Source organism: Asterias rubens, chromosome 10 (assembly GCF_902459465.1).
Source record: "Asterias rubens chromosome 10, eAstRub1.3, whole genome shotgun sequence".
NCBI lineage: Eukaryota > Metazoa > Echinodermata > Asteroidea > Forcipulatida > Asteriidae > Asterias > Asterias rubens.
The window spans coordinates 19,130,836-19,150,930 of NC_047071.1; the positions used below are offsets into that span (position 1 = coordinate 19,130,836).

The following is a 20,095-nucleotide window of genomic DNA, read 5'->3' on the forward strand; positions in this document are numbered from 1 at the left end:
ACTAGACTTGACTCAAGTCCTAATCCCGTGCCATCCCCAGAAAACTACTGTTTTGTGATGCTCTTCGTTCCCAAACCTGTTCCGCACGCGGGACAGGCATTCTCGGGACCACATTTTGACGGCGAGCGCGCAGCACTGTATACTGTGTATGCTACGGGTTGTTTGATAGTAAGTTGGCGTGATATGCTTAAGGGCCTCTCACACGAGAATGGGACTTGAATCAAGTCTAGGAGAACACCGGTCATGTTTAAACACGGGTGAAAAATTATTTCCTGTAATTAAAATTCGAAGTAAACATTGTTCCATAGAGTACACTGTAAAGTTCGCGTTTGTAAAAGGGACTGGACACTCCCCAGCCATTTCCAGACACTGTGGCCCTTTTGAAACCACGGCTTCGGCTTTGGATTTGGCTCAGGCTACGTTCTCTTGTCTGAAACCCTGAGCGCGTAATAGGCAAAGCACGCGCAAATTTTCAAAACAACCACAGTGCCAAGCTAGCCTAAGCCTAGCCCACCTTATTGAGCTGTTAATGGCTCCGCTTTTAACATCGGTCTCATCACTGTCACCATTACAGCCCACCTTCGATACATGTCTTAAACGCTAAGTTTTCAAAGGTCGCAAAATGCGTGGTAGTTTGTGTAAATTTCTCCCATTTAAAAAAGTCCTATACTACTCCAACATACCTCATTTTATTCCTTACATTTGTGGAATTAATATGACGCATGTCAGGGCTAACTAAATGATGACTTTGTCCAGATGTGATGATTTGAAAATTGGTCCAAAAAATCGTGTACAAAAATTACATTTAACGTGACATGTGCTTGGGCGCCGCCATGTTTTAATGATTCTCCTCCTGTTGATCGTGGGCGCCCGGCAAATCTTGCAAGTCATGAATATCCATAAGGTGACGTCATGATCGCTAGGCTTATGTGCGTGTTCAGTAATATACACATAATGAATGTTTATGAGTGCAATGGTGCGAATATGTACATGAGTTGAAAGATGGAATGTTCTATTCAACGAGGCGGAGCCGAGTTGAATAGAACATTCCAGCTTTTAGAGACCAGCTTTTAGAGACCTTTTCTATTACAATGTCACAGCCCAAGTTTTTGCCAAACGAGGTTTGGGAAACTGTGGAAAGCCATAAATGCAAAACTACGACCGCTAGCTACAGTTTGTAACAATGCTACACCAAATATAAAACTGAATAATGTATAAGGTGACGTAGCGATGCGCTGTATCTGGAAACTACCACCGCGCAGTGTCACCTCATACATATTCATATTTACTTTGTACACCACACAAATTGATAAATTAGCGTAGCCATACCGCGTCACGTGACATTACCTCTTGGATATTCATGACTTGTAAGATTTGCCTGGTGCCCTGACTTCTCACGTCCAACAAGAGGAGCATCATTAAAACATGGCGGCGCCCAAGAACATGTCACGATAAATGTAATTTTTGCACACGATTTTTTGAACCAATTTTCAAATCGTCACATCTGGACAAAGTCATCATTTAGTAAGCCCTGTTATGTGTCATAGTAATTCCACAAAATGTAAGGAATAAAATGAGGTATGTTGGAGTAGTAAAGGACTTTTTTAAATGGGAGAAATTTGCAATGAAACTACCACGCATTTTGCGACCTTTGAAAACTTAGCGTTTGAGACATGTATCGAAGGTGGGCTGTAATGGTGACAGTGATGAGACCGATGTTAAAAGCGGAGCCATTAACAGCTCAACAAGGTGGGCTAGCCTAAGCCGAATCTGGAGCCGAAGCCGTTGATTCGAAAAGGGCGTATGTCAGTGCTCACTAGAACCACCTCGTGCACGTGTAGACCGCACAGCCGTCCCGCATTGGGACGCGCACATAGTCTTGCCCCAAGATTGCTCGATATTGGATAGTGTACTGCGTTCAGTTCTGACTCGCTAAAGCGCGCCCTCCTTTGACTGGTTTGTGGGGCAAGACCATAGAGCTATAGACCTTTCTTTTGTTGATAAACAAACCGCCTTGGTTGGCATGGTCGGCCGAATGTTAGTAAAACACTCAATCGTAAAAACAGATGTTTCCACAAAATTCAACATTTTCTGCAAATTTTCATATAAATAAAATACCTCTCATGATAAGTTGCTTTGTTTTAAACAACATCAATTGAAACACTGTTACCAAAAATAGCGATCTATTCTTGATTTGCACTTTCTATAGTTTTCCAATCTGGGTTGGCACAAACTCGGGCTGTGACGTTGCAAAAGAAAGGTCTATAGCTATAGCTCTATGGGCAAGACTAGACTCCGGCGTAGTCTAGCTCGCTAGACTACGCCGGAGACTAGTCTTGCCCCACGAACCAGTCGATGGAGGGCGCGCTTTAGCGAGTTACAAAGACCTTTTCGCAAATACCGGGGCGCGCGCGTAAAGCTTGGAATTAGGTGCATTGTGGTCTAGCTGGTGTCCAAATTTGATCCATATATATCCCACAATGCACCTCATTCAACAGTCTGCGCTTGCGCATTGGTATTTGCGATAAGGTCTAGCTTAGCGCAGTACACTATCCAATATCGAGCAATATCGTCTCGGGGAAAGACTAATGCACACACAGCTCAGATTTATGCTCGATGGTGGTTTATTTTAAAGCCACGGACAAAGTAGCACTAGAGCTTGGTTAAAAAGAATTTGCCGAATTTGACCCTGCTATTTGAACTATCCCCTCTTTTATTATAAAAGGGCCATGCACAATCCTGCCAGCCTTTAAACACATGACGTGTAATGTTCCCAGTGTCACGTATCGTACAATCACACACACCAACAGACCCAGCTCTAAAATAGCCGTCGCAGAACAGCAAGAACTCTCCACACACAGCTCTTTGTAACAAACAACCTGCCACACCATGGCCAGTAAGTATTCACTTCAAAATAAATGAGGATTGTAGAATGATGCCACAGGGAGTGGACACACTCATCGGAAACCATGGTAATTGACACTACTCGGGGAGGTGGCTAGTATTGGTTCCAAGACCTTCGCATGGGTCAAGAGATAATTTTTAGTGTTATATCCTTGGTTGTAGGCACTGGACACTATTGGAAATTACTAAAAAGGAATTGTTAGCATAAAAACTTACTTAGTAACGAGCAATGGAGAGATGTTGATAGTATAAAACATTGTGAGAAACGGCTTCTTTTGAAGTAACGGATTTTTGAGTAAGGGGTAATTTCTCACTCAAATAATAAATGACTTCAGCATCTGAAAGCAAACAATTTTTAGGAACAAGGGTGTTTTTTCTTTCATTATTCTCATGCAACTGCGATGACCAACTAAGTCCAAATGTTCACATAGTTGTTACTGTATGCAAATGTTGGGATACACCAAGTGAGAATACTGCTCGCTGGCCATCGCACAATGAGAAAATATCTATAAACACACAAACACACAAAACGATGAAAATGAATGCCCAAAAATTTGAAAGGCTTTAAAATAATTTAATCTACGTTAAAGTTCATTGCTATTTTCTATGAATTCTCTTTCATGCAGTTGTCCCCAAGGTGATGGGTGGGATGCGTGACATGGGCGCTACCTCGTGCCAGCTTATAACTGATGAAGCCGGACCTCTAGGGGGCTCTGATGACACGGTGTATGAGAGAGGACATTATATATTCGGTAAAGCGGATGGGTCAGAGTTAGCTGTCGGCAAGTACGTCATCATGTCGTTATTTATTTTAGAAATTCCTCCCAACTTTCGAGTTTACCCCATTTGTATAAGCTGTACCGCCAGTAATAAAATAAAAATAATAAATAATAATAAAAAATAACACATGCGTGGTTTTATAGATATTGAAAGTTGCTGGTCTGAAACCCAGGTATTTATTTTCATTCCACAGATATGTTGTCATCTGGAAAAAGACAAGCGAAGGTTATAAAATGCACATTGACATTTTCAACGACAACACGGCTTAATTGTGGTCAATCCTATGGTTGTCCAAACTTATCGGCGAGTGGATCTAAATGCGAATGTGAAACACAACGGACCCTTACTGCTCCCAAAATTATGTAGGGCCAAAATTGTCAACTATACGCTTTGTGTAGTTGACAAAATTTGAATTAAAGGATAACAAACAAATTATTACAAATCCAGTGCAACTCTTTTAATGTATAATACATTGCCTGTGATCTTTATGTGAAATGGGACAAGCTAGCGAATACTCACAACTAAAATCAATTGTTTCGAACACAAACTAATGTGAGTTTGCATTACAAAGTTATTGATCGTTTTTACGAAATGAATTCCATGGTACCGTATAGGCTTCAAACAAAAGAAACGATGTTTTCTTATAGGTAGAACAAAGAACATCGTATAGAACGGGATTGAACCAATGACCTCCGGATTAATGTGCAGGTGTTCTGGACAAATCTGTCCCCGGATATTCTGTCATAGGAAAGTTTTGGAGGAGGAGGATTCAAACGAGGGCGCTTTCAGGAGAATTTTGTACACAGTTTGCCATATCTGTGGGGGGGGGGGGGGGGGGTGTGGGTCCAGAATCTACTGTCAACTGAATTATATAGTCCTTTGTTGGCGGTCTCCCTAATTTTGGCAATATCTTTGTTCGGTTTTTTTTTCTCGCTCTCCCAGAAACATGGAGAGTGACTTCGAGTGTTTTTTCCCTCTTCGCTGATTTGCCTTTTCGCTGATATAGGCATATAAAAAAAAAATATGTTCAAATAAGCTATTGTTGTGAATAGAAGTATTGTTTTATCTGTTTTAATGAATCCTAAATAAGTATTAATTTTGGACTAGTAGATGTCATTCCTGTCTGTCTTTGAACCGCTCTAATCTCCTGGAAAACCTTTAAAAAATGCGGTCACTTCATTAAAGGCAGTGGACACTATTGGTAATTACTCGAAATAATTGTCAGCATAAAACCTCACTTGGTAACGATTAATGGGGAGATGTTGATAGCATAAAACATTGTGAGAAACGGCTCCTTCTGAAGGGACGTAGTTTTCGAGAAAGAAGTATATTTCCACGAATTTGATTTCAATACCTCAAGTTTAGAACTTGAGGTCTCGAAATCAAGCATCTAAAACTACACAACTTCGTGTGACAAGGGTGTTCTTTTATTTCGATCATATCTCACAACTTCGACGACCAACTGAGCTCAAAGTTTCAGAGGTTTGTTATTTTATGCATATTGTACCATTCGTGCCAATCAGCCAGTAGAGGGCGCCAGCACGGCTCCGCGGTGGAGCTAGTTGCTGGTTGGCCCCCTGCTGGAAGATTGGTAAACCCGCTCGCCTGGAGATGTTTTTTCTGTGTCTAGATTTGTGAATTTATAAAGATTGGACGTCTGGAATAAAACGGTAAGGAATTCAAGCAGAAATACTGGTTTTTAGTGTTTTTCATTGCTCCGTATTGTTGTGGTTATTGACACAGGATTTTTGTGTTACAATAATATGTGATAAGACTGGTCTTTGACAATTCCCAATAGTGTCCACTTACTTTAAGAGGATGTCCACTGTCTTTAAGAGGATGTCTTAGTTTAACAAACGAACTCTGCTTGTAGGGCCTAACTTGTTTTGTTGTAAAACAATGTTTGAGTGTTTTTGTACAGCTTATTTTTGTTTGCTCAATTAACTAAGTTTGTATCTAATAGACCATTGACAACTAAACCGATTGTGTACATGCAGGCATGGTGTTTCTTATACACCCATGACCGCTATTGATTCTTGATTGACACCCCTCTAGAGTGTGTGGTATGGTCCAACTTAGGGTATCGTGGTAATGAGCAGACCAGTGGGTACGATGTGGTTAAGCCAATGACATCGTATGCCTTCATAAACTTTCCTCACTGCAGGGTGTTAAACAAATTCTTTTTTTAAACAAATTGAATTCTCACCCCCCCCCCCCCCCCCCAACTCATGCTAGGAGACTATATCAGCACTCAATGCCACTTAAATGTATATAGAAAAGTTTGCGGTAACACCATGTAATAACAATCTCGAAACGTCGAGTTAATCCAACGGTTCTTTTCAGAACCACCCCAACTCATTTAGAGATTGTTATTACATGGTGTTACCGCAAACTTTTCTATATCTTACTTCCACCATGCAAAGTTTCAAATCCTACTCGCCACTTAAATGGTTACTATGTCCGATCACAATGCACTTCCAATGAGCGTGTCTTGCCAAGATAAAACCATTCAAGAACAGAATAATGCCTATCTACAAGCCAATATGCACATGAATAGTCGTTGCAAGGCACTAGTGTAGTGGTCTCAAGGTAAATAATGAACACACAAAGTGGGGCAATGTTTAGTCAGGTACCCTTTTTTAGTTAAGACAAAATAAATAAAAAGAGAAGTAAAATTAAACATAAATGTATTTTGATACAACGATGACGATATAACCAACAAAATGGAACACGCAGCAAATTAAATGAGTCTGGGAACCTATAATCACAATGACTACGATAAAGCAAAGCATCGGCCCGACACCTTTCATTGTTCAGTTTGAACCACACAAGCATAAAGAAACATGGATGGTAAGTCTAATATTATTTAAAATAAATTAGGGGTTCGAAGCTTAATTTTGGCATGTTTTTGCTCTATTTAGATTGTAGTTTTTTCCACCCCATGTGACAGAAAGGTCACACCATTAACACTAACCACGCGTGATGATTTTGCGTGAACTTTTCTGGTGTATTTGTAACTAAAAAGTCGTAGCTAACTAGTACCTGTATAGAAGGGAAAATCATTCAGTGTTTGAAATGTGGCATGTTGTACCCCTCCTTTTGTGTCTTTTTGTTCTGAGAATTTTAGGAATTCTTGGGGTGTTTTGATTTCTTTCATTTGATGTTTTCTTAAGTATTTTACTTTGTATTTCTCTATCACATGTTTGGATTTCTTGATTTCCTCTTAGCCTATAGTGTAACATTTCATTTTTGGTAATTGTACATGTGTGTTTTTATGTTTCTATTTAGCGACATGAGCACTATAGATTTGTGCGCTTTGCAAATTGTCAATGTTATCTTTATTATTTGTAAATTAATCTCATTATTATAACTTACAGACATTACGACTGCGATCGAAAAAAGGAAAGAGGAGTGGAAGAAGCATTTCTTAAATAATGACATGGTATCAACTAGTCAGATCTACTCATTTGACTGCAAGCTGATGCCGCAAGGAAAAGAAACCATCTTAGGGAGGGAGAGTAAGTTTGCTTTTCATTATTCCTATTTGTTTTGTACTCAACATCAACCAAATCATTATCAATCTGCCAAACCAAACACTTGTGGGTTCGCTCTAAATGTTTCATGTATGAGCCCTGGGTCTCAAGCGGATAGACAAGCTAACCGTTATGCTCATAGGCTGGGAAAGACCTATATGATGATTCCCGCCGAATTGGGGTATTCTTTAGATGATCTTCCCAGCTCGGCAAAGCCCCGCAAATGAACATAAACGCCAAGCTGGGGATAGCTAATCTCTCTTACTCAGCCGCATTCGTGTGACGGCTATGGTTTATGAATTGTTGCACAAATTAATCAGTTTTGATTCAAGTACCTAATATGACGAAAATGTTGTCAATTCGGTGAGAGAGTACGCAGATAATGTCTTGAAACAACAAGACAAAGAACGAACTGGACTGAAATAATTGGGCAGGCCCGTCTGGAATCAGTACAAAAACAACAAAAATCTGCACACGAAATGAGTCAAACCATGCACCATCAATAAAAATGAACACTCAACACGTTTCTTTGTTAAATCAGAACCTTTATTCCCTCCACACTTATAAAAAATAAATAATATTTCTGATTTACTCATCATTTTTATATACAGCTATACCAAAGGGATTAAGGGACCTACGAGACAAAGGTGGCTCGTCAGTGGAGTGGAACACTTTAGAGATAGGTCCAATGGATGGCAACGGTGACGTCATCTTCGAACGCGGCGAGTACAAATTTTCAAACCCAGATGGTCCCGTGTGTGAAGGAAAGTGAGTATTGATTATTTCAACATGATATTAATATTTGTACAAAATAAACTTGTGGAGTAAGATAGCGTTTAGAATATATCAATTAATTTGCATTCCCTTTTCCAAAGGCAAGAACTCTTCCAACTGAAGAATCAAAATCGCTTTATTACGAATTCATGGAAGTGACATAGATTGCTTCTTTGCCAACATTTACCAATGTATAAAAATTATAAAGAATTGCTAGACATAGTTCATGTATCTGTTATTTCAGATCATCTACTCAGTTTTCAACTGAAAAAATATAAAACTACTACTATCGGATGAATTAACTTGGAAGACTTTAAACATTTACATACAACAGTTTCCACAACTCAAAACACATTTGCCTGTGATATAACAAACCAGACATTGTGCGCATCATTGACTATAATCGCACTGGATTATACATTTTAATTTCAATTAATAATTTTTTTATTTTTTTCAGGCACTTGGTAATTTGGAAGAAGGTTTCTGGTGTTTACGAGATGTATATTGATATCTACAATGAAAACAAGTAGAGATCCGAGCAGTTTACAGTAGGCCTAAATAACTTACGAAATTGTTTTAGTAGTTTTGTTTAACATCTTTTGGGGTGGTTGCACGTTCTTTACTCTACAAAATGTCTTGCTGTGTGCGTAGTTTTGCATGTTTCTCTAAGTTTCTATAAATGTAGGCTTAAGATTACAGAAATAAATACAAGAAACTGAAACCATACTCACAAATAAATACGGTAATTCAGTTTAAATATTGGGAGAATCCAAATGTAAATTTATAGAACGGCATGTTTTGTCTTTTTAATTTGCTTGCCATATCCGTTTATCTTTATTTTACTTTTCAAAGAAACCCCAACAATTACAAATGAGAGAACAAACAACTGTTTGTTAAACACCGTTAAATGCTAAACGTAAAAAAATAAATTCATATCAGTTGTCAAATGCTGAACGTAAAATAATTAATTTCAGTATTAATCTAACCCCCTTTCATGGCGTGAAGTGAAGCATAGTTTTTAAATTTGGATGGTACATTTTTCCTTCAAAAATCAAGTTAAGCTAGGCATTGTTTAACATGCGAAAAAACTAACATCAATGATCAATGAACAATGGTTTCTTTGTTAATGATCTTGTCATACAAACTTGCATCCAGTGTAACATATGTCTCGGTTGGTTTGTCCATAAAGAACAACCGATCCGGCATGCATGCCTCCGGTTCGAATCCCTCCTTCACCAATGCTACCTTCCGGTACTTGTACGTGTTGGTAGTCTCCATTTGACCTTTGATCCTGATCAGTTTCGGACATGCGTACAGGGGCAGTCGTTTGATGACGTGGGTGTAGAGCTGTTTCCATTGCGAGGCTTGGTCCTCGTCTTGAATGGCAATGGCCGCCATTCCTACTCGTCCGTCATACCCTACATCATTTGATGGAAAATAACGATATGTTTTAATTTGTTTTAATTTGTTTAAAGCAAGTTTGCCAAAAACAAGGCTAAAAGCCACTCTTGGTGTGGGCCAAAGAAGAATCACTGTTAAAGACAGTGGACACTATTGGTAAATATTCAAAATAATGTTTAGGACAAAACCTTACTTGGTAATGAGTAATGGGGAGCTGTTGGTAGTATAAAACATTAAGAGAAACTGCTCCCTCTGAAGTGACGTAGTTTTCGAGAAAGAAGTAATTTTCGACGAATTTGATTTCGAGACCTCAAGTTTAGAACTTGAGGTCTCGAAATCAAGCATCTGAAAGCACACAACTTCGTGTGACCATGGAGTTTTTTCTTTCATTGCTATCTCGCAACTTTGATGACCAATTGGGCTCAAATTTTCAAAGGTTTATTATTTTACCCATATATTGAGATACACTGCCAAGTGAGAAGACTTGTCTTTGACAATTACCAATAGTGTCCAGTGTCTTTAAATGTGAAAAAAAAACTCGGTGGAGCTGAAGGTATATGAATTGATATTCCTGCATTTAAATTATTGTAAACTCTGTCCTGAAACCACAAAATGTCAAAATTTCAAGTTCTTTTTCAACAAATTTAACTTAATTCCATATATAAACGGTTCTCCATTTCAAGGTTAATTCTGAGAAATTATTTAGAAAACATTATGTTTTGTTCAACTTGAATTTCTTACTATTATAAATTCTTGCTATAATAATGATGTGGTATCGTTGACTCTTCTATCCCTTGTAGAATTGTGTTTGCTTACGAGATCGTTTTCAAAAGTAAACATTATGTTATATTCGGGCAGATTATACAGACCTATATCATGCTACCTCCATCTTGGTCATGATCCTCGCACCGAATAACAATAATGAATGCTAACAATCATTTAGCAAAAAGGCACCAGACTATGTGGTTCTTCCAGCCTCGGTTTGGTAACATTGATATCAAAGGGAAGATTTCAAGATGGCTGTACCAAGGTCTCTTGTTTCAGTGTTAACTTGAAATTACTACAATGTTGTTGATTAACACACAATCATTACCATTCCAAACCAATTTGTGGTTAATAAATCCTCTGATGATAGCTACATGTGATGAGTCAAGTTTGCATTCTAAATACAAAACAAAATTACAGACTCTCACCTTTGACTTTGACTCCATAAATTACTGCCTCTGTGATGAATGACAACTCAGTTAAAACTGCTGCTACTTCAGATGAGGATACATTCTCTCCTTTCCATCTGTAAACAATGGGAACAAATAATCATGCACATTAATTTATTAAGATTAAGTTTTTAATAATAAAATTGAATCTTGCAGCGTACCGATCTTTATATAACGATGTTGTCCAAGTTGGACCATTATGACTGTTTCAAAATTTTGAATAATTGTTGTACTGATATCAGAATTGGAGAGATTTCCATCCATTAAAAGCGTCAGTCGTGGAATTTATGCCTGTTGATTTTATATTTCTGTTTTGAAGCTCGTCGGCTCGGGGCAGAAAGGACTAATACGTTTTGTGTGTAGCCTATTATGTCTTATACATAAACAGACTATACACACTAATAAGGGACAGAAATTTACACAATATTTACACAATATTTTCTGCATAAAATTGGAGCTGATCCATCGCCAAGCTATACCAGTGAAAAGATGGATCATAAATATTATCCATGCTGGTCCTATCGACAAATCTCCTCGCGGTGGTTTTGGACTTCAGGAGCTCAATGATGAGACAATCAACTTGCTTATTAGGGATCTTCATGTTTAGATGATGAAGTCCCTGATATTCTTCGTACGAACGAACGAGGAACAGAAAATTTATGAGTTGGCAAAAATATGTGTCGAAGAAAATTATATGCTTACTTTCAACATTATCTAACAATCATGTTCACAAGTCGTAGTAGAAATTGTGTAGCCTATCACATGCTTTACCTAAATGTTTCTCCAAGTCTGTCTTTAAAGAAGACGTGACTTGTTTCATCAATCAGCATAAGATCCCCGGTATTGAAGTAATAGTCCCCCTTTACACGGACATCCTTCACGACCTTCTTCTCGTTTGCAGACCGGCCGGCTACATAGCCACTGAAAGGGGCTTCGCGGGTGATTTTCGTCACCAATAGACCCGTTTTACCTGGTGATGTTTTAAAGACAGAGAAATAAAAATTAAAGAATTCTGATCAACAAAATTCTTACTGAAAATGGGTTAAACGGGGTGTTTCTTGCGCACTTGAATTGTGTGACATGGAAAGGAAATTTGCAGAATTTAAAATGTGTTAATTCGTGGGGGGGGGGGGTACAAGCAAATGGACACCGACGAATCAACTATACCGTACACAACATCCAATGGTATGAATGTTTTTGAGAAAAGGGTTTGTGCAAGTTATCGTGGTGCTACCACTACATTTTTGTCGTTTGGGGCCTTCCTTGTGGATTACGTTATGTGGAAACCCGCCTACATATTGGCCTCGTGAAATTTTCGTTGAAATTATTAAGACAATTGCTAAGCGATGAAAAACGTGGAGACAAACTGAAAAATACAAAGGCCTTTTTGATTTGTTGTCTCGAAATAACGCAGATGATGGTGGAAGACCACTAAGCCCCCAAAATTTCAATTTATATTTATAAGTCTTAAATTTTGCAGTTCAAGGTTACAAGAAATATCTAATACACTGTACTGGTGACAAACTTTAGTAATAACAAAGTGACGAACAAATATACAGAAAATCTACTCTACAACAGACTTTGACACTTTAATATAATAGCCTTACTTACCTTTAGGTAGAATGATGCACTTTCCTGTGGCGTCTCGGATTGGTTCTGCCGTTTCCCAATTGCAATCTATTATCTCAATACCACCCGCAAGTTTCTGTCCGGTGAAATAACACAAAATTAATCAATTATTTGTCACTAATGTGTTTGAAACACTGCACTCAGTACTTTCCCGACTTTCAGTGAAAAAAAAAGAACACAGACAATCAATCGGGTGGGATCCGAACCTAGGATCTTTACAATGCTAGAGCAGATGTCACACCACTAATAGACCACCGATCTAGCCGACTTTTAAATCTTACCTTCATAAGTGGGGGGTACGTCCCTACAGCCCCAACTGTGCCGTCCAGGTTGAAGAAACCACGGTTGCCCTCACTGGCTGCGTAGAACTCGCCAATCTGCTTGATGTTGAAACGCTCTTTGAAGTCCACCCAAATGTCCTCGCCAAGCCCGTTACCTATAGCCAGGCGGACGGTGTGGCTGTATTTCCCATCAAGATCCGACTGCAGTGAGGGAAACGCAAAACATAGACAGAGATCAAAATGGAGAGTGTATTACCCAATTGGACAATGTTATAACATACACAGAGATGCCAACCTCTGTCTCCAAAAAATAGTACTCCAAAGAACAAAAAATAGTATTTTCAAGACAAAAATAGTATTTTTTGAAAACGGCAATTACATAAAATAAAAAAAAAGACTTACGCCAATATCAACGCCAAAAATCCATCCCGCACAAAACTTTCATCTGATTGAGGTCACATTCAAGTTAAAAAAAAGCCCTACATTATACAGTCTTTTAATCACATTGTTCATATCTGGTGCAACAAAAGTTTGTTGTCTATTGCCTATTGTAGGTTCTGGCTGCCTGCTTGCATTTTACCAAAAGTTGGTCGTCCAGGGTCATTTTATGACAAACTACTTTTTTTGCGTGGCTGTACATTTTTTGAGTAAGAAAGTCGGAGAGAGTCTGTGTGGATAAGTTGGGTCTGAAGTCTGTTGCATTTTTTCTCACAAGGCTGAAAAGACGTTCATCCTCGGCATTGCTGTGTGCAAGAGACAGGATCATTACCATGATCTTGGAGAGGTACAAGTATTTCTCCTTGCCAGTTGTTTTGTCTTTGATACCAGATATCTCCATCCACACTGTATCAACTCTTTGGTCTAGCACTAGAGATTCAAGTGGATCTACCTGAAACTGACCAAACTCTTCTTCCAGTGCATCCATCTTGTCTTCCATATAGTGAAACCTCTTCACAAAGTAGGCTACTGAGCTAAAGAGTTCGGGCGATAGCAGAAGTTTTGGTGCGCCGAGAAGCAAACTTTGAGGCAATGTTACTGTCGGGAAACATTACTTTGACCAGATCAGTCAGATGATCCGCAGCTGCAAATGCGATGTTATGTTCGATGAAGAAGTTGGTCATCAAAGTTTCTGCTCGTGTAACAGAGTAATCTGTACGCTGCCTCATCATTGAGGTGATATTAGCGGTGGACCGGACGGCCTCGGCAGCTTCCCGGTGTTTCTTTCTGCTTATGTGCAGGACAATATCGGTTGCTCCACCATGTGCTATGGATATGTCACAAGAGCAAATCTGGCATCTTGCCGTAAAAGTATCCTTAATTGAAGGTAAAATAAATGGCCACTTCACAGAGTATTCCTTCTTAAAAGACTGTTTCCTGATCTTGGAAGATGCCATTGCGAATCTATAGGCCTATTCTTAAAAAAAACTCATTAAGATCCTGCCCACGCTAAACTCTCACTCGTGCAAACATCGAGCTAGAACCTAGACACGGCGTAACAAACACACACTACACAGGGAATGGTCTTTGTCTGGCGATTCACTTTTTCATTGTACTTAACCGTAACAAGACTGGGTACGCGACAGTCAAATGTATAACTGGTATCATGTTATCTCAACCGTAATGATGCAATCAGCGTGTCTGGAAACCACCCTTGGCAAGTAGACTTGACTCAAGTCCTAATCAAGTCCTGTGCAAAGCCCTTTTTCCATTGCCTAACGCTGCATCCACCAACCAACATTGGACAGTGACCTCGCAGGACTTGAATCAAGTCTACTTGGCAAATACTGCACACAGCATGAAGCACGGACGCATGTGTGTATTATTCGTTGTTATAGTTTCACGGCTGGACTTTCGGCTCCAGTTAGTCAAAATAAACGACAAGCACTCAAATTTGAAGGTTGAATAATTCGTTTTTATTTCCTGAATAACGGTAAATACAATATTTTACATTTTGTGGATGAAAAGGCAAGTTTTATTCAGATAGTTTGGTTGTCAAAAAAAGAGGAAAAAACGTTAGTATTAATTTTCAAAATATCGTATTTCACCATGGGTGGTCGTATTATCGTATTTTACTATTTTTATCGTACAAAATACGACAAAATCGTACTACTTGGCATCTCTGCATACAGTACAGAACTTGTACTTTTGTGTGGACTGGTCTAATTTCCTGCAACGTCGCTACGCTCATACGAAAAAAAAAACCAGTTTTCCAAGGACGAAATAAAAATGAGCAACACACTTCAAAACACAATTCAAAGAGTTTTGTTTCAGATCAATAAAATTATTAAAGCATGGGATTAGGTCGGATCGCAAACGTCCCTTCCAAACAAATCTATATTTTCAGTCCCTGCAGTCGATGTAAACAATACTATGATTGAATCCGTATAGGCAAGATTAAATCGAGCCAAACTTATCGTACTTTACCTTGGGTTGAGCGAGGAGATACCGACATATCTCACCAATGTACTGAACAACATTTGCCTTGTACTGTCTTACGTCGTTCCAAAATTGCGAAGCTGAAAACTTGGTTCGTAGTACAACAGTTCCTCCTAAGAAAAGAAGAGGAACACTCACCATTAGGCAGGGCAGGGGGAAATGCAAACACTCTGGTTCTATAGATGTCAACTTTGCGTCTGTTAGTCAGTATAGAGACTGATCTAGAAATACAATGGTCTATACTGTTACGAGTATGATATAGTAAATTACGATCTCATTCTCGTAACATTCTAGACCATCTTAAATCTGTAGTAACGTCTTGGACCAAGACAAGATCTGGTTTTACACATAAAACCTTGCCAGCCCCTGTCCAACTTGTATTCACATGGTTTATGTCTTAAGATTTAAAATAAGTAAAATAAATAAATAAGATTCTCACCAGAACTTATGACATTGCACAGTCCAATCACCATCCCTGCACTATGAAACAACGGTAGCGGAATGTACATGACGTCAGATGGCCCAAGATGGTACAACTGTAAGATCATTCCTCCTACGACAACCTTTTCCTGTGTGAATCGCGCTGCTTTGGGCATTCCTGCAAGGTTGATGACATTAAACAATAGAATCAATTAAAATGGTATATTTTTCATGTTGTTTTATCATTCTGCACTGGGGGCTCTTAGACTCTTAAAAGGAAACCTTCACAATCACACCTCTAATTAAATGTAGCGTACAACACAAAATCACAAATTTTAGTTGGTAACTCATTATAAATCAATAGACCTTATCATGGTGCAGCCGTCTTAAATTTCTCCCATTGATATCAATGTTACCAAACCGAGGCTTGATGAACATAATAGTCTGGTTCCTATTTGCAAACTGATTGTTAGCATCCATTACTGTTATTTGATGTGAGGTACATGACCAATGGATGGAGGTAGCGTTTGCTTACATATTGTGTAAAATATAGTACATCATTATACCTGTTCTTAAAGGCAGTGGACACTATTGGTAATTACTCAAAATAATTATTAGCGTAAAACCTTTCTTGGTATTGGGTAATGGGGAGAGGTTGATGGTATAAAACATTGTGAGAAACGGCTTCCTCTGAAGTGCCATAGTTTTTGAGAAAGAAGTCATTTTCCACGAATTTGATTTCGAGACCTCAAGTTTAGAACTTGAGGTCTCGAAATCAACCATCTAAACGCACACAACTTCGTATGACAAGGGTGTTTTTTTCTTTCATTATTATCTCGCAACTTCGATGACCGATTGAGCTCAAATTTTCACAGGTTTGTTATTTTATGCATATGTTGAGATACACCAACTGTGAAGACTATGTCTTTGACAATTACCAATAGTGTCCTAGGCCTTTAAGACGGAAGGACTCAAGTAGTAGCATTCACTGATGGTTTATTCATAACTCATGACATCATCATACAGCAAGGCTACGGTAGCCTATCAATGCCAATAACAAAATCAGCGCAGACAAAAAGCTGATTTGTCTGAGAAATTCCAATCAATCTGTTCAGCTGTCTAGTCATTAACTTCTATTGATTTCCTTCACATGACATCACATAAAGTTCGTTATAATTGTATCATCATGACCTGGACTGTTCTTACCAGTAGTTCCCGAAGTGTAAAAGTAGAGGGCGGGGTCCGAGTACGAAGCCCCCTTCCGTACATCCCGCGGTATGACGTCAGAAGACGCAAGGGGAGACGCCAAATCGACGGTCAAGAACCCAGCGGCGAGGGAGGTATCATCTCCCGCCTCCTTAATGACAAATACACTGATGTTGTCTGCTTCCAGCTCGGATTGTATTTCCCGCATTGCTTCGATCAACGCTGGATCTAAAGGAAAGTTTATGAGAATAATTTAAGTTCATATATCACTTCACAGGAACCACGTCTTTGGATTTGGTTCCAGCTTTATAACCATAGACGAGTAATGAGGTGCATGGTGGTACTAGACAGCAACAACAACAACAACAACAACAACAACAACAACAACAACAACAACAACAACAACAACAACAACAACAACAACTGCCTCTAGCTGCCGGGCAACCTCGGTGGTCTAGTTGGTGAGACGCTGCTCTGGAATTGCAAGGGTCGTGGGTTCGAATCCCATCCGAGTAACATGCCTGTGATATTTTTTCACAGGACTCGGGAAAGTACTGAGTATACAGTGCTAACACACATCGGTGTATGGATAAAAACCAAAATTAATAACAACAACAACAACAACAACGACGACGACAACAACAACAACAACAACAACACAACAAATCAACAAGGAACACAATACTAAGAACGATACAGAGAGTATTACATGTATTGTGAGCTTCATGTGAGTTTCTTGAACAGTTTGTTATTCGTCCTTTTCTTACCATGACCGCATATGATCTTCCTCATCTGACCAACTCGGATGCAGTGAAGGAGAGTCTCTCCTCGAAGATTGATGTTAAGAAGAGCTCCCGTAACGTACAACTTGAGAAGGGCAATGGATGTAGACACGTAGGCTGGCTCATTTTGCATGAAGATACCTACGACGTCTCCGAACTGTCATCAAGAAATGAAGTTTATAAGAGGGAGCAAGAACCGTTCAGTTCAAATCAATATGACGTTTATTTCATTTTTATTTTTGTTATTTAATGTGTCAGTATAATATATTATACTAATGTTACAAAATCAAAAGCGCATAGAAGAGTATAAAAATTTGATATAATTATTGTTAAAAGCAAATACAGGTTTTCTCGGTCAATTTCGGAAAAAGAGCAGCCAATTTAACCACCAAGCTATTCTATTTCGCGCAAAATCGAATGCTAATCAAAAGGGTCATTCGATATCGTTTTGGGATTAGTCAAATGTAATGTTGCGTCATTCGAATTTACACAATAATCATTCAATTTAACAATTCATCAAAGCAGCATTCAAATTCGCAGACGCTTCTTGAGGCGTGTGTGTCACGAAAAAGAATGACGCCCCGCTAAATTGAACAGAGTGCTTAAGGAATTTGACTCGACCCAAAACGAAATTGAATGGCCGAATTCTGAATTTGAAACGCAGTAACAACTGGAGAGGCAAAACAGCTTTAATTCGAACGCATGAAAATGAAATTGACTGCTCATGTGCCGAATTTGACCGAGAAAACTAAATAAAGAACTATGAATTAACTATGTAGAAGAGAGGAGCGAGAGCACGAGGCAGTTAGAGTAAGCTGAGAATTGTATCAAACAACCTTCATTTTTGTACAGACATAAGAACCGCGCATCACGAAACAAGAACAGACAAGAACAGACAACAAAAATGCGAATTGACTTCAGAGCACAACATAATTCCTATTAGGATATCGATCCGAGGATTTATAGGACGGGTCCTAGTCGTATCGATCCTATTGTAAGATCGTTCTGAGGTTGGGAAACTATTGGAAGCAATAATAATGCAAATCAAACACAGATAGCCACAGTTTGTTGGAAACGAAGTTACCAATCATGGGATGCGTTTTGGGTTTTTGTTTTGTTATTGAAAGTTTGCCGAAAGTGTTGAATTTGCCGAAAGTGTTGAATCATGGGATGCGTTTTGAGTTTTTGTTTTGTTATTGAAAGATTACCGAAAGTGTTGAATTTGGTCACAATTGTTAACACGATTAAAGGTTTTGTTTACATTTTGTTCGTCTATTCCAACCAAACAATAGAATTGTCTTTAGGCCATGTCATAATGCAAATGTTAGTAGTATTTTTAACGGTTTCATTTAGGTAACAGCTGGTCTGGCTTAATTTTACATAAATTTGTTAGTTGGCTCAAATTGGGAAACAAACTCAAAGTTTTTGTTTTTCGTGATGCTATACATTTGCTGGTGAGCGCTTCGAGGAATTTGTATTCATATTTTGCTTTATAATACTGTTTTTATTTTTGTAATTAAACGTGAACTGCGCTAAGCGTACAAACACTGAGGCACAACCTTCTGTAGCGGGGTCAAGGGCTGTAGCGGGGTCAAGGGCTGTCTGTTGTCGGCTGTCTATTGTGCACACGGTTCGGTGCATTGTGTGCGAGGTTGTAGGAGTTTATTGGAGGCCATAAACAAATTATTGTTAATAAGTTATTACAAAGAAATACAAATGAAACCAATATTAGACGATAAACTAGACTAGTTATTAACATTTTAAGATGTTAACCCGTGAACTTTAGCTCAATGTTGTGGTACCCTTTCCTCACACATACAAATATCAAAGTGTTTATAATAATAGTTTTCAGTCTAAAGTAGATCGCGTTTCGCACACAAGATGTATGATGGCTTATATCACGTTACACTAATTGGGGTAGGATTTGCACAGGTGTTTTTCTATTTATGTCAATTTATCGAAACACATTTGGTATAATTACAAATTATGGACAACTTTCCTGCCACTAATTCTCACAAAAATAGGATACTATTTTATTTCTTGATGAATGAAAAAATGGTGGCAGCGGAAACTTTTCATTTTTTTTTTGTTAAATAACGTACCTGGACAATCTTGTTCCCTCTTAGGTAGTTGGCAACCTTATTTGCAGTTCGATCCACATCACTGTATGTGTGCACCTCATCTTTGAACAGGATGAGAGGTTTCTTCGGGTTGTCCCTCACTTTGCTTTCAAACACATCCACAAATAAATACCCTTTGCTTTTCACTTTCTCGATTGGTTTGAGAACTGACCTCAACACATGGAGGAATTCGGAGAGGTCATTGAATAAAGTTGGGTACGTCCAGAGAATGAAGACCACGACGGCTAAAATACCGGCCAAGAGAGAGCAGACAATTGTAAATAACAGCCCCATGGTAAATGTTCGTACTGCAGCTTACTCTCTCATTGCAGAATTTGCAATCATTTCAGCAACAACCTGCCCGCAGTACGGTAATCAACAGCTGGTTTATATGAGAGCATGATCCGTATTATAACAGTGTGGTACGACCTACAGTTACAATACAAAGAAAGTGGTAGGCCTACACTCAGTACATGTATTCCCTACCAGTGTCGCAAAGGGGGATGTGACCTAGACTTGTGGACAAGTCGTTAAATCGGCCCCACGCGCTGAGATAGTGGGGAGCCATCAGTTCGCGCGAGAGCAGTGATCTCGCGAGACCACTATCTCAGCGCG

At 38.9% G+C, this 20,095-nt stretch overlaps 3 protein-coding genes across 3 annotated transcripts; 2 read left to right on the top strand and 1 right to left on the bottom strand.

Moving 5' to 3' along the window:
• The first annotated feature begins 2,602 nt into the window (after positions 1 to 2,602).
• LOC117295402 lies at positions 2,603 to 4,513 on the top strand. Its single transcript, XM_033778041.1, has 3 exons — positions 2,603 to 2,896; positions 3,531 to 3,690; positions 3,878 to 4,513. The coding sequence occupies exons 1-3, from the start codon at positions 2,890 to 2,892 to the stop codon at positions 3,951 to 3,953; spliced, it is 243 nt and encodes an 80-aa protein (XP_033633932.1). The 5' UTR covers positions 2,603 to 2,889; the 3' UTR covers positions 3,954 to 4,513.
• Positions 4,514 to 5,129: 616 nt separating this feature from the next.
• On the top strand, positions 5,130 to 8,537 carry LOC117295401. Its single transcript, XM_033778039.1, has 4 exons — positions 5,130 to 5,354; positions 7,062 to 7,202; positions 7,829 to 7,985; positions 8,449 to 8,537. The coding sequence occupies exons 2-4, from the start codon at positions 7,124 to 7,126 to the stop codon at positions 8,519 to 8,521; spliced, it is 309 nt and encodes a 102-aa protein (XP_033633930.1). The 5' UTR covers positions 5,130 to 5,354; positions 7,062 to 7,123; the 3' UTR covers positions 8,522 to 8,537.
• A 539-nt stretch (positions 8,538 to 9,076) lies between these two features.
• Positions 9,077 to 20,020, bottom strand: LOC117295400 (very long-chain acyl-CoA synthetase-like). Its single transcript, XM_033778038.1, has 10 exons — positions 19,463 to 20,020; positions 17,346 to 17,517; positions 16,579 to 16,806; positions 15,392 to 15,550; positions 14,941 to 15,065; positions 12,517 to 12,717; positions 12,218 to 12,311; positions 11,378 to 11,576; positions 10,586 to 10,683; positions 9,077 to 9,409 (listed from the first exon to the last, which is right to left on the bottom strand). Exons 1-10 carry the CDS (start codon positions 19,772 to 19,774, stop codon positions 9,093 to 9,095), a joined length of 1,905 nt encoding a protein of 634 aa, XP_033633929.1. The 5' UTR covers positions 19,775 to 20,020; the 3' UTR covers positions 9,077 to 9,092.
• Between the last annotated feature and the right edge of the window lie 75 nt (positions 20,021 to 20,095).

Bases quoted from the DNA above. Each gene is read 5' to 3' on its own strand.
- LOC117295402 (XM_033778041.1), top strand. The intron at 3,691-3,877 runs GTACGTCATCAT...TTCATTCCACAG, and splicing joins TCAGAGTTAGCTGTCGGCAA to ATATGTTGTCATCTGGAAAA.
- LOC117295400 (XM_033778038.1), bottom strand. From the start codon at position 19,774: ATGGGGCTGTTATTTACAATTGTCTGCTCTCTCTTGGCCGGTATTTTA. The intron at 10,684-11,377 runs GTAAAGCATGTG...CATTGTTTACAG, and splicing joins AGACTTGGAGAAACATTTAG to ATGGAAAGGAGAGAATGTAT. The intron at 9,410-10,585 runs GTGAGAGTCTGT...CAAATGATGTAG, and splicing joins TTATGGAGTCAAAGTCAAAG to GGTATGACGGACGAGTAGGA.
- LOC117295401 (XM_033778039.1), top strand. From the start codon at position 7,124: ATGGTATCAACTAGTCAGATCTACTCATTTGACTGCAAGCTGATGCCG. The intron at 7,203-7,828 runs GTAAGTTTGCTT...TTTTATATACAG, and splicing joins AACCATCTTAGGGAGGGAGA to CTATACCAAAGGGATTAAGG. The intron at 7,986-8,448 runs GTGAGTATTGAT...TATTTTTTTCAG, and splicing joins GGTCCCGTGTGTGAAGGAAA to GCACTTGGTAATTTGGAAGA.